The 13,557-nt window shown below is 42.2% G+C and overlaps 1 protein-coding gene across 1 annotated transcript in view; it reads left to right on the top strand.

Moving 5' to 3' along the window:
* CC2D2A (coiled-coil and C2 domain containing 2A) overlaps positions 1-13,557 on the top strand; it is a 136,881-nt gene that overhangs the window by 100,121 nt on the left and 23,203 nt on the right. The window contains exons 28-32 of the mRNA XM_029948558.1: positions 731-827; positions 1,415-1,513; positions 4,353-4,529; positions 6,648-6,668; positions 10,149-10,352. Of these exons, the coding sequence (XP_029804418.1) occupies positions 731-827; positions 1,415-1,513; positions 4,353-4,529; positions 6,648-6,668; positions 10,149-10,352 (598 nt within the window). The remainder of the gene's footprint in view (positions 1-730; positions 828-1,414; positions 1,514-4,352; positions 4,530-6,647; positions 6,669-10,148; positions 10,353-13,557) is intronic.

Genomic DNA, 13,557 nt, shown 5'->3' with positions numbered 1-13,557 from the left:
AGGCCACATAGTACCTTAGAGACAGAGCAAGGATTAGGGCTAGTTCAGTCAGAAGAGAGAGACACATACCACTGTTACATTGAACAAGCATAAAGAATGAGAAAACATAAAGGCAAATGCTTGACAAAATACGTGTCACAACCCAGTCTTGAGCCATGCCCCAGAGCAGCCTGCTTGGGCCAGGCCTGGCTGGACTCAGTACAGGAGATGACCCTCATCCCTGTGCTGCTCTAGTTACCTGTGGGGAAAGTGAGTGGGAGGCAGGGACCACTCAACCAGCCATAGGACACTAGGAGGTTTGTGACTGGGGAATGGGCTGCTGGAGAGGCATCTTCTAGAGCCCAGTTGCTTAGGAAATCTGCAGTCTGGCACAGGGGCCAGCTGGAGACTTTGAACGGAGACTGCGCCCCGAGCCAACCCAGCCATGGCCAGCTGGCTCCTTGCAGAGCTCCCCACGCAGGTTGGAGAGATGACGTGAGACTCCATAGGACAAGCCAGCAGACAGGGGTTTATCTTTCTGCATGGGGCCTCTAGTCATGTACCCTTTCCACTTGCGTATCGGGATTATGTTATCATGTCCCAGTATAAAGATAAATATGAATTATAAGCACTGCTTTTAATCCTCATATCTATGCTCACATTTGGGTATTTTTCAAATTGTGATATTTGAGTGCTTGTTGCTTCCATTTTGCCCATGTTCATACTCCTGGTCACATGTGCCCATTTGCAGGGCTCCCAATGGAGACTACAGCACAGCCAGTTTGCAGTCTGTGAAAGATGATGTGTTCATTAACATTTTTGACGAAGTGCTCTATGATGTCCTAGAGGTGAGTTCACAGTGTTGAGGAAGACGTCTGCATTCATTGTCATGCCCTCCACTCACTGTAAGTCCCTAACACATTTCTCATCTATGTGACATTTGAAATGTTTGAAACTTGACACGTATAAATGGGAAAAGGAGAAGATAGGAGGGGAGCTAGCTTTTTTCTTTTCAATTGAGTATCTGCTACATTCCAGAAGTTGCACTGGGTGCCTAGCATACATGGTCTTAATTCTAGAATAACTTTGTGAATAGACTGTTAAATCTCCAATTTACTGGGGCACCTGGGTGGCTCAGTTGGTTGAGTGTTCGATTCTTGATCTCAGGGTCTTGAGTTCAAGCCCCACAATGGGCTCTGTGCTGGGGGGGTGAAGCCTACTTAAAAAAATTAATAACAGGGAAACAGGTTCAGAGGGGCTAGGTGACATCATTAGGGTCACAAAACGATTAAGTGACTGAAACAGAATGAGACTTAGGGCTATTTAACCTAGTTTTACGTAGTTTCAGCTAAACCCCCACCACCTTCCTGTGGCCACATTAATTAAACGTGAGGCTGACGTTCTTAAACAATTACTGCCTCCCACCTTCCCTCAGGATGACCGTGAAAGAGGAAGTGGAATCCATACCCGTATTGAGAGACACTGGCTGGGATGCGTGAAAATTCCATTTAGCACGATATACTTCCAAGCCAAGGTAAGCACCCAGCGTTAGAATTCCCTGGGAATGGGAAATGGCTGTGGTCATTTTTCCTATTACAACATTCCTTGCAAGACTGTGCCCTCCACAGTGAAGGAGCCTATGTGCGAGTTACTATCAGAGAGATAAAAAGCCATTGATCTTCTGTCATATTTGCGTGGCTTATTAAACATCGATCTTGGAGGTAGGAGTTAATGTAGGGCTGTTCCAATCTGAGAATTTTTCTATCATTTAAACAGAAGTGATGCAGAAGGTGGGACAAAGCAGAAACTTGTCAAAATGACAAAAGTGGAGTGCGTGGACGCCAGAAAGTAACTTGAAGGGAACAGTCAGGACAGTGACAGCCCACTGAATCAAGTACATTCTATTAATGTTTCTAGAGTCTTTGCTACTTCACACATGAAAAATGGTTAGCGGAGACTCGTTGAGCTGAGACACTCTTCTTTAGAGTCTAATGATTTTGCTTAAGGGGACCCATTAGGTTAACAACTCTTGAATGATTTAGTAGCTCCAATCTGGGACAGTGAAAGATTCCGAAATGGCTTTAATATCCTGGTATTAAATCCATGGCAGCAGGAGGCTTCAAGCAGCAAGACTGTAGCTAATCTCACACAGTTACAAAGGGAACGGTTTAATTCCGCACATGGTGACCACACAGAGCAAGTGTCGCCTGGGCCACACAGTCCCCAGCAAGCCTGGGGTTGGATGGGTTGGAATCTCCAGGATAACTGGAATTGCAGTTCTCCCCCTTGGCAAAGGGACAGTCCACAGGTGACGCTTCAGCAATGTGCTGGTCAAAACATTTACATGTCCCTCTTTGAATACATTTTAAATGAAAAAAAATTAAGAGCACATCAGTTTGTAAACGAAAGTGCCATCTTATTGGGTACTGTTGAATTTCACATCTGAAGGGGGACCCAGAGGTAACTGCTCCAAATCCCTTCTTGATAAATCAGTCTCCTTTACTGTATTCTGGTAATATCTATACTCTGCTTGAGTGCCTCTAGAAAAGGGAAGTCACTACTTCATGAGGCAACTTGATCTCTTTTGCCATAGCTCTCTGTTACAGATTTCTTCCTTGAACTGGGCTTCCCTATTCATAGGTCCTGGTCTACACATAATAAGTAGAATCCTGACTCACTAATACTAGTAGGAATAACTATACTTATCACATGTTATATGCCATTATCTGCCAGTTTGTGTGTCACCTCACTTAACCTCACAACAACCCAGTAGACTTTACTATCCCCACTTTACAGATAACGAAACAAGCCTAGTGAGGTGAAGTCACTACTCCAATCCCAAAGCTTACAAGATTCAACTTTTACCAACTTCGGACGATGCTCACATTGTTTATCCCTGGGGAATGAGATTGGTAAAAGGAGAGAGAACCATTCAACATTTGGGTTTATACATTTCAGGATAACTTTCAAGAATGATGTTATTACATTTGTCATTTAAAAATTTTCTCTGACTCCAAAGCTCATGCCCTTACGTCTGCCTGCAGGGGACACGTGGCAGGATCTGGAGACATTATTGGTTGTCACAGCTAGTGGGGGAGTTATTGCCATCTTGTTCATGGAGGCCAGGGATGCTGCAACACCCCCCCGCCCAGAATGCACAGGACAGCCCCCGCCACCAACAATCAGGCCCCAAATATCAACTGTGCCCAGGTCGACAAACCCTGTCTTAAATCCTTACACCAATTATTTGGACATAGTGCCCGTTCCTTTCTGGGTTATCTGTTATTTCAGCCGCACTTTTCATGGCATTGTTTTTGTGTCCCTTTCCCTGTACTCTCTCACCTGCCTGGGTGCAGGCTTCAGGGGAAAACACCAATGTAAGGAGGAAAGTAAACAACAGCTCACTTAATTCCTTGCTGGAAGGCATAGTCACTGAAAGTTGAACTTCTTCCTCTGTCTTCTGGGGCATAAATGCCACTAAAGACTGAAATGAAAACTGGATTGTCTGTAAGTCAGTAACTTTCAAGACCCAGCCCTGAATAGCTGTGTAGCACTAGACAGTCTTTAATAAATGTATTGCTGTTCTGGCTAAGCAAGAATGAAAAGTCCTGTCTTTGGGAACCTATACAGAAGCCAAGTCATTTTACGTAAGTGGCTTGTAATACATTGAGCCCACATGTACTGAGCACCTGCTGTGTATACAAAGCACTGTTATCTGTTGGGGAAGGGTGATAGAAATGTGGGTGAAATATATTCTCGTTCACGGAGAGAAACCTGGTATCCAGAGCAAAGTGACAGATGTGCATGCAACCATAAAGTCTGGCAGAATGTGTCATGGTAATAGCAGAAGAAACAAACTCAATGTGAGGCTGCTAGTGATAACAAAACATTTCTCAAAGGAGATAACATCTGGCCTGAGCCTAGAAAATCTAATTAAGACTCTGAACGAGGGGATGAAAAGGTGGGGCATGCCAGAAAAAGGGAGTGGCTTCTGGCCAACGCTTACCGAGCACTGGGCATACACCGGGCATTTTTCTTAGTATTTTATATCTCATTCAGCACACATAACTACCCTACAAATGGGTACTATTGTCTCTCTAAATGCATAAGCTGGGGTGCTTGGAGTGTAATCCAGGATTGGAACCCAGGTGACCTACTGTTACCATCAACCTGCGTGGCTGGTATGTGCTCTGAACTGTGAAGAGGTGGGGAAATAGAGCTCAGGAAGACATGCCCAGAAGGAGCGGGGGAGCCTTGAATGCCAGTCTGAGCAGTCTTTGTTGGATTCATCAGACAGTGAGGAGTTGACACTTGCCTTTGAACTTTGGATGGAAAACCACCAAGGTATTTACCAAGTCATATGTTCTTCACAGATTGATGGGACATTTAAAATAGACATTCCCCCCGTTCTTCTGGGCTACAGTAAGGAACAGAGCATGATTATCGAGCGGGGTTTTGACTCCGTGCGAAGCCTGAGTGAAGGCTCCTACATCACCCTGTTCATCACCACGGAGCCTCAGCTTGTTCCGGGGGAGTCGGTTCGAGAAAAGGTAACCCCGCTTCCACATTAGAATCGCATGTCTGATGATGAGACAGGAGAAATGCTTGCTGTGCTTTTATAAACACGGATGCCACTGGCCACGCAGAGGTCTCCTTGCCAAAGTGTCCTTTCAGTACAGACAAAATGAAGGAGAGATTGTGGATTCATACTTCCAGTGAGCTGATCATTAGGTTGATCAATAACTTAAACTTTCAGGCAAAGCAAGACAACCATAACACATGCTCCAGGTGTAGAAGCATTTTTTAAAGGAAGAAAAAAAGCAGACTACCCTTTATCTTGACATTTTTTGGCAAACCTGCCGAAATGCATTTCCACGTCTGACCTCACATCCCTGGCTGTCCTGTGTTTTGAATCGATACATAGGCCTGTAAGGCCAGGAGACCTTCAGGGGTCACCTCATATCAGTGCCTTTGCACAGAAACAAATAAGTACATGCACAAGTACTCTAATTCTGGACTGCTCTAGAACGAAGAGTTTCCAGAACTTCCGCTTGTTAGCAAGTGTTTCCCAACCCTCATGGCAGGCAGACTTTTTCTTACTATAACTTGCTTCTGCAGTTCTGAGGTGCTCTGTTCTCATTGGTTTGGGGAGAAAGTTACTGATCATGACTTCTTAATACGATAATACAATACCCACCACCACCACCATCACGGACTGAGTTCTTACTGGGTCCTCAGCCCCGTGTCAGGTATGTGACACATGTCCTCTCTTAATACTCACAGCTGAGCGCATAGTGGGTCTCCGATTGAGACAGGAGGAAAGTGAGGCTCAACTCTCCAGCTTCACCCAGGCAGGAAATGCATTTAACCATTAAATGTCTGTCTGACCAGAAATCTTACATATTCAGCAACTATTTACTGTCTACGTGCCAAGCATTTTTCAGGCACGGGGAATACGGCAGCCTAGAAAAGCAGATTAAAAATTCCAAAGAGCTCCGGTTCATGTGTAAGCACAGCGTATTACCTCCCGAACTAACCTACATGGATTCTCATGCTGATTAGTTAGTTTATCCATTACAATTAAGACTCAGATGGAGGACAGGGAGAAATGGGCACATGCCTCCGTTTCTTTATCATCACTACAGTTTGGTTCTCAGAGAAATGCACTATTACTATTCCCCTTTGCAAGGATTATTGGAAAAACAAATCTACTCAAATTCAGATTAATCTTACCTATTAGCCTCCGTCATTAAAGCTGTGACAAATATGTTCTGCAGAAAACATGCCAGAACATATGCATTTAAAAATATTTCTAGGATGTGAAACATATATTCTGAATGGTTTCCTTTATGTGTAAACTCAAGAGAAAGCCAACAAGCATGTTTACACAGAAAAATGCTCCCAGACAAAAGATGATTTTGCTGTTTCTCTGTATTCTTAACCGAGGGAAAAGTTCCCCATCTAGAGGTGAGATTCCAAAGCCTGGGGGAAAATCTGTGACAGTGACTGAGAGAGAGGCTGACCACCAGAGGCTTCTTAGCCCCTGGAGCCCTGCCCTGCACTAACCCCCATCACGGGCTGGGCTCTGAGACACAGCAGCCTCCCTGAGCCCCGCGACCGTCCCTGCCTACAGCCAGGTCACCAGGCTGTCTGCCACTGCCTTTGGTGGCCTTTCACTGCCCCGCTGTGGCTGTGCGGAGCATTTTTCTTATGCATCTGAAATGAGGGCTTAGGAAACCCCACTGGAGGACAGGTTCTTTGCTGCTATTTGATAAAGAAGGCACGTGGACTGATGCCCCCCACCCCGCCGATGCCCTAAACCCACAGTGGCAGAAAACACTACTCAGGGATTTCCCCACAGATTGTTCAAGAAAGAGAAGCTCTCACCTGAAGAGAATAGAGACCACAGCTGGAAGTGGTTTTCCACTTGCTAGCAACTTCCAGGATTAGGAGACTGGAGTCTTCCCTCCATCATCCCACAGGGAACTGTTCCATATGACTTTTGAAAGGGATTTATCCATGGAACTTTCTTAAGAATCGGTAGCAACTCCTGAAACCCCTTCTGTAACTACTTTACATTGTCTTGATAAAAGTAAGTTTTTAGAAATGGATTGTTTCTGCTAATAAAGTCTTCCTCTCATTTCTCTCTCCTTTCTTGCCTCTGGTAGATGAGGGACATGCTTAAAAAGGTACACCGAGTGTTTTGTTTTACATTTGTTGGCCAATAGTTAATTAGGCTTATAATTAGCTGCTTTTTGTCCACTGCCACTTTATGGAAGCTGCTGGATGCCAGTGTGTGTGTGGTCCCTTGGCAATGAACTACACATGTTCCGTGAAGTTCTGTGAAGTTCTGTGAAGAATGTCCAGCCTTGTCTTTTGGCTCATTTCATTTTGTCATTTTAAGACTTTTTTAATGTTTTATTTATTTTTGAGAGATAGAGAGAGACAGTGTGAGCAGGGGAGGGTCAGAGAGAGAGGGAGACCCAGAATCCGAAGCAGGCTCCGGCTCTGAGCTAGCTGTCAGCACAGAGCCTGACGTGGGGCTTGAACCCACGAACCATGAGATCATGACCTGAGCCGAAGCCAGACGCTTAACCGACTGAGCCACCCAGGCACCCCAGAAAGATTCTTATTTAGCTTGGAATGTAGGAAAAGTCATATGTGCAAATGTCACCTGCACGCTAGGCACTACCTCCAGTTTCCAAGCCTATGAAATCTCTTCTTGCCAAGACAGCTGCAGCTGTGACAGTGATATCTGATTGGTGGGACTGTCTCAGTGTAGCTGTTCAAAAGGATAAGCATATTCAGTTTTCAGTAAGTACGGACACTAACCTACAGGTCAAAAAATCAAGAATCTTCCCGATTCCATTTTGAATCAAATAGTGAATTTGTCAGTTAGCCCTTAATTTGTTGAATAATAACCCAAATTTAGGTACTTAGCTTTCCTTTGTCATGTCTTAGATTACTAATAAAATTGCTTACTCTTTAAATCATTTCACTCCATTAAATGGCATCCTGGTGGCCTAAGCAAGTATTAATGACCATTAATAGATACTTATTTAAATGCTTATCTTGTGTATGCTCTGTGCAGAGAGGAACACAAAATGATTCAAACATGGGCCCCGCTCTCACGAAAGCACTAGTTATGTGGTCAAAACACACAACAGCACATCCAGGTCCAAGTGGTAGAAAAAGGTTTTGGGGAGCCTGGTGTCTCAGTCAGTTAAGCGTCTGACTTTGGCTCAGGTCATGATCATGCAGTCCATGGGCTCGAGTCCTGTGTCTGACAGCTGTCCATGCTGACAGCTCAGAGCCTGGAGCCTCTTTCAGATTCTGTGTCTCCTTCTCTCCCTGCCCCTCCCCTGCTTGTGCTCTGTCTCTCTCTCTCTCTCAAAAATAAACAGTAAAAACAATTTTTTTTAAGGAAAGAAAAAGGTTTCAACACAGTTTTTTAAACTTGGAAGGCCAATAATCAGTACTGACGCCAGGCTTCTGTTGCGCTTTCTGGGCGATGCTCATTTGGCCTCTGAGGTGTTTCTCTAGCACTTGTGTGCTTAGAATCTCTGGTCAAGTACTTTAAGTACCAGACTGCTTATTAATTAATGCTTTCCTCTTGACTAGAAGTGTCTTGAAGGCACTGGTTCATATTCATTTATCCACAGTGCCTGGGAACTTTTAGGATCTCAGCAAATATCTTCCAAGTAATTGGATGAGTAAGTAAATGAATGGGTTAAAAGGAACAAGGATGAGTTCTACTGGGTGCTTTGTTTCATATCACTCTAGTTTCATAACTGTCCATCTTTATAAAACTACAATGATTTCTGGCATGCCAATCCTATCCTAGGAGTCTGTGACACACCCATACCAAAGTCGCAGAAGCTCACCTTTTCCATTTATTTATGTATCCATCATAACCATCTGTTGGGGAGCTCCCATGTGTGGACACTGCTGCGTGGTAGGTGGTTATGATGATGATGCTCGGATTCGGATGTCAGGGACATCCCGTGACAGCACAGAGGAGGCTTCTGGGAACGTCTCCATCCTACCTAATTCCCCACAACCACTACCCCAGTTTCTCAGGATACAGCAATCAAATTAGAAATTAAAGCCACAGGAGGCACCTGGGTGGCTCAGTTGGTTAAGCATCCGGCTTCAGCTCATGTCACGATCTCACGATTCGTGGGTTCGAGCCCTGCATCGGGCTCTGTGCTGACAGCTAGCTCAGATCCTGGAGCCTGGTTCAGATTCTGTATCTCTCTCTCTCTCTGACCCTCTCCTGCTTGCACTGTCTCTCTCTGTCTCTCAAAATAATAATAATAATAATAATAATAATAATAATAATAATAATAATAAAATTGGAGCCACAGTCCAGCTCCAGTGTAACAGAAGTCAAGAGCAGTTAGGATATCCTAGATTCTATCTAAAATCAGAAAAAAAAGTAATAGGATATCTTCCCATTCATTCACTCAACAGTATTAGTTAAACACCTCCTATATGCATTATGTGCCTAGGTAGTAGTCTTGGTACTGGAGATTTTAAATAAATAAATAAATAAGATCAAAACAAAATCCTTGACCTCAGGAATCCTACTCTGTGGGGGAGGCAGAGTAAACATATCAGGGGTTTTGAATGCTAAATAATAATAATGGTGATAAAGCAGAGTATGAGAAAGATAGCTGGGCGTATTTCCATTCTCAAAACAAATTTCCAAGCACTGCCTAGAATCTAAAGTCAATTAAAAATTAACTTTTCTAATAAAATTTTATTTGAGTTTGTCCTGAAACACTTCAAAATATAAGCAACCATGCATATGTTTTTATACTAAGTAATAGAAATCTTACAAAAACATTTATATATCTGCTTTTTTCAAGCTATGTTTTAGCAATTGCTTTAGGGGGAAAATGACAACATGTGTCTGAAGGCAACTAAAATTTGTTCTGTTTCATCTGCTTTGAGTTGCTAATAAAAGTCTGGGAATCGGGGCACCCGGCTGGCTCAGTCCAAGGAATGTGCAACTCCGGATCTCAGAGTTGTGAGTTTGAGCCCCACATTGGGTGCGGAGATTGTTTAAAAATAAAATCTTTAAAATCTGGGAATTGGTAGCTCATCTTGTATCAAAGAGCCACTTAAAATAAATATAATACACTATTTCTGTTTCTTTTTTTCCCTAAGACCCTTACTATTCTGTATTACATTCATTATGGATTTCATACTTTTTAACACATCAGTATATATCTGTCGATTTGTAGCACATTTAACATGAATTGCTCGAGTTTGCATTTGAGCTGTTAGAGTTCTGAGCCCCTCTCCCCTCTAAAACCAATGTCAAAACACATACAAAACTACTGCTTGTTCTCATCAATCAGAATTAGTACATCAGTTTACATTTTATAGGTGTTCTCGTTTTCAGAGGGCTGCTTGCCTGTTGACAACTTTCCTTCAATCCTGTTCAATATATTTTAAGTATTTAATGAACCCGTCTAATTTTTATATTATAAATATAATTAAATAAAGCCTTAGGGACACCAGGGCATGACAGTAGTGTAAGGGGCCACGTAATCATAGTTCCTGAAGCAGCCACCTTGTTCGTGTTGACTATATGATCTCATCACATTCTACTGTGTCTCCTGTAATCATACGTAAACTCCATGGAGTCTTTGTTTGTGAAGTTTGATTCTCAGGAAGATGAGAAATTGCTTCAAGCAACGGAGAAGTTTCAAGCTGAATGTGCCTTAAAGTTTCCACATCGTCAGTGCCTGACAACAGTGACGGACATTCATGGAAAAGCCGTCTTTATCACTCGTTACCTCAAGCCATTGAACCCTCCCCAGGAGCTCTTGGATGCCTGCCCCAACAACCCACAAGCAACGGCAGTGAGTGTTTCATAGCCAATTAGGGCTGCTGCTATAAATGTGTTAAAATTTCAATATATTTCCCTCTTCATTACCATATTTTATAGTACTTAAGTAGTCACTATATCGAGATCATTAGTGGTGAAAGAAATGATTAACACTTTTTTTATTACTATGAGGCTCCCTTTCTGTAGAAACTCTGAAGGTGGGGTGCCTGGGTGGCTCAGTCGGTTAAGCAGGTCATGATCTGCGATTCGTGAGTTCATGATCCTCAGGTCATGATCTTGCGGTTCATGAGTTCGAGCCCCGCATTCGGCTCTGTGCTGACAGCTCAGAGCCTGGAGCCTGCTTCAAATTCTGTGTCTCCCTCTCTCTCTGCCCTTCTCCTGCTCATGCTCTGTCTCTCAAAAACAAACAAACATTTAAAAAAAAGTCTGAAGGTACCAGAGAGGGTAATAATCCTTAGCTCATTCTTTCAGTGAACAATTGTGGGTGCTGACTGTGTCCCAGGCACTATACTGAGTGCTGCGAATGAACATTGGGAAGATGCTTTACACTTTCGCAATGTCTTCATTACGTGTCCTCCGTCACTTTGCTGGGATTCGAACCGAGGCCTCTGACTTCAGAACTCAGGCACTTTCTACTATAGCTATACTACTATACTATACTACAGATCAGTATTCAGTGTTATACTTAGTATTAGAGGCATCACTGAATTCAAGTTAAGCAAACATTATCTCCAAAATTTGAGGATGTACAGCACATAAGGCATCCTGACAGAGGCATGTCCATCCTGGGCCATTAAGTAGACACGCGCATTCTCTGGCTGCAAAGCACCATACCCATCACTACCTCGCATGCTCAGAAGCCATATGTTAAACAGGCTATTGCTTTGTTTCAAATTTTTATTTAAATTCTAGTAAATATAACATAGTTAACACATAGTGCAATAGTGGTTTCAGGAGTAAAATTTAGTGATCTATCTCTTCCATGCGACACCCAGTGCTCATCCCAACAAGTGCCCTCCTTAGTGCCCATCCCCCACCTAGACCTTCCCCCACCCACCTCCCCTCCTGCAACCCTCAGTTTGTTCCCTGTAGTTAAGAGTCTCTTATGGTTTGTTTCCCCCTCTGTTTTTTTCTTATTTTTGCTTCTCTTCCCCTATGTTTATCTGTTTTGTTTCTTAAATTCCACATATGAATGAAATCATATGGTATTTGTCTTTGACTGACTTGTTTCACTTAGCACAATACCCTCCAGCTCCATCCACATCATTGCAAATAGCAAGATTTCATTCTTTTGATGGCTGAGTAATATTCCATTATGTATATATGTTACATCTTCTTTATCCATTTATTGGTCAATAGACATTTGGGCTCTTCCCACAGTCTGGCTATTGTTGATAGTGTTGCTATAAACATCAGGGTGCATGTACCCCTTTGATTCTGTATTTTTGTATATCCTTTGGGTAAATACCCAATAGTGCAACTGCTAGGTTGTGGCATAGTTCTATTTTTAGCTTTTTAAGAAACTTCTATACTGTTTTCCAGAGGGGCTATACCAATTTGCATTCCCACCAACAGTGCTAGAAGGTTCCACTTTCTCCTCATCCTCACCAACATTTGTTGTTTCCTGAGTTGTTAATTTTAGTCATTCTGACAGGTGTGAGGTGGTATCTCCTCATGGTTTCGATTTGTATTTCCCTGATGATGAGTGAGGTTGAGTATCTTTTCATGTGCCTTTTAGCTCTCTGTATGTCTTCTTTGGAAAAATGTCTATTCATGTCTTTTGCCTATTTCTTAACTCAATTATTTTAAACAGGTCATGCTAAGTGAATATTGTAACTTATAACTATCTTTAGAGAGTGGATAGTAAGTATATGGAGTAGTTGCTGCTAAGAAGTCATTAACATAACAATTGAGGAACAGGGTGATGATGTATCTTTTTGAAGATACAGATATAGCAAAAAAAAAACACCTGTGTTCCACATTTCACTTACTTTTTTTTATTAATCAATTTGTACTAAAAACCATAATAGGGGCATCCTTCTAGACTTTCTAGCATAGTAAATATGCAAAAAAAAAAAACTTCTCCTAGAACACATAGTAGTGATGAATAAAATATTTAAACCATTTTTTTAAATGAACAAAGTTTGAGGACTGACACTTCCTTATTTTATTTTTATTTTCTTTTTTTTAATGTTTTTTATTTACTTTTAAGAGACAGAGGCAGCATGAGCAGAGGAGGGTCAGAAAGAGAGGGAGACACAGAATCTGAAACAAGCTTCAGGCTCTGAGCCTTTGGAATTTTTTCTTTATGGCTGAGTTTAAGGGCATTCTTCTAGAAATATTTGTGTTTCCTTCTGACAGGGATTTAGGAGCACTATCAACAGGGAAATACTTTCAATTATATTTTCAGCTGAAGTTTTATTTGGTCGTACAGGTAGTGTGAATCCCAGTTGCCAGTGTGAATAAATACAACTTAGTTATTAGGAATTCCCTGGGGAGACTTTTCTTGTTTCTCTTCCATTGAAAGTCAAGGCTGAAACAGGCAGGATTCCTTCGGCAAAGCAGGGTATTTCTTGGCTTACTTGTCATTGACATTACCTGTCAAGAGTCCCAACTCTGCCCCTGAGTCTCTAATTCGATCCTCCTCTCGGCCGGCCCTGGCACCGCACATTACCTCCTTCCCCAGTAGCCTTGTGGCTCGGTAAAGCCCAGGTCCAGGCATTCGGAATTATGCAACAACCTCGGAGCAAACACTATTCCAGGCTCTCACCCATGTGTTATCTGCTTTGTGGTTTCCTGTCTCTGAGTTTTCCCCTTCACCTTATTTCTATGTCAGCCATGATTTTATTTTTTTTTGTGTGTGGTAACTTTATTTATTTTTTAGAATATAACACTATTTTTTAACATATGCAATTATTTTCCATCATTTACAATACAGTAGTTAAAATGACACTCCAAATGGATAAGCAAAGTAAAAAATCAGAACCCCAACTTCTATTTCATGTAATTAGACTTATACAGAAATTAGAAGGTTAAGTAACAACTAGTTAATCACCTAATTTCACAGCTATCTGAAGTGGCAATCATTATATAGCAGCTTACCTATGATACATTCAAGATAAATGGTACAATTTATTACTTGCCCATAAGCTAAAACACAGCGTGCTTAATACCTTTCCTTAAATTCCACCTCTGTACTACAATATACTTGAGGTCCA

Source organism: Suricata suricatta, chromosome 1 (assembly GCF_006229205.1).
Source record: "Suricata suricatta isolate VVHF042 chromosome 1, meerkat_22Aug2017_6uvM2_HiC, whole genome shotgun sequence".
NCBI classification, from domain to species: Eukaryota; Metazoa; Chordata; class Mammalia; order Carnivora; family Herpestidae; genus Suricata; species Suricata suricatta.
The sequence above is the reverse complement of the archived record's forward strand: the minus strand, read 5'-3'. Positions and strand labels throughout refer to the sequence as shown.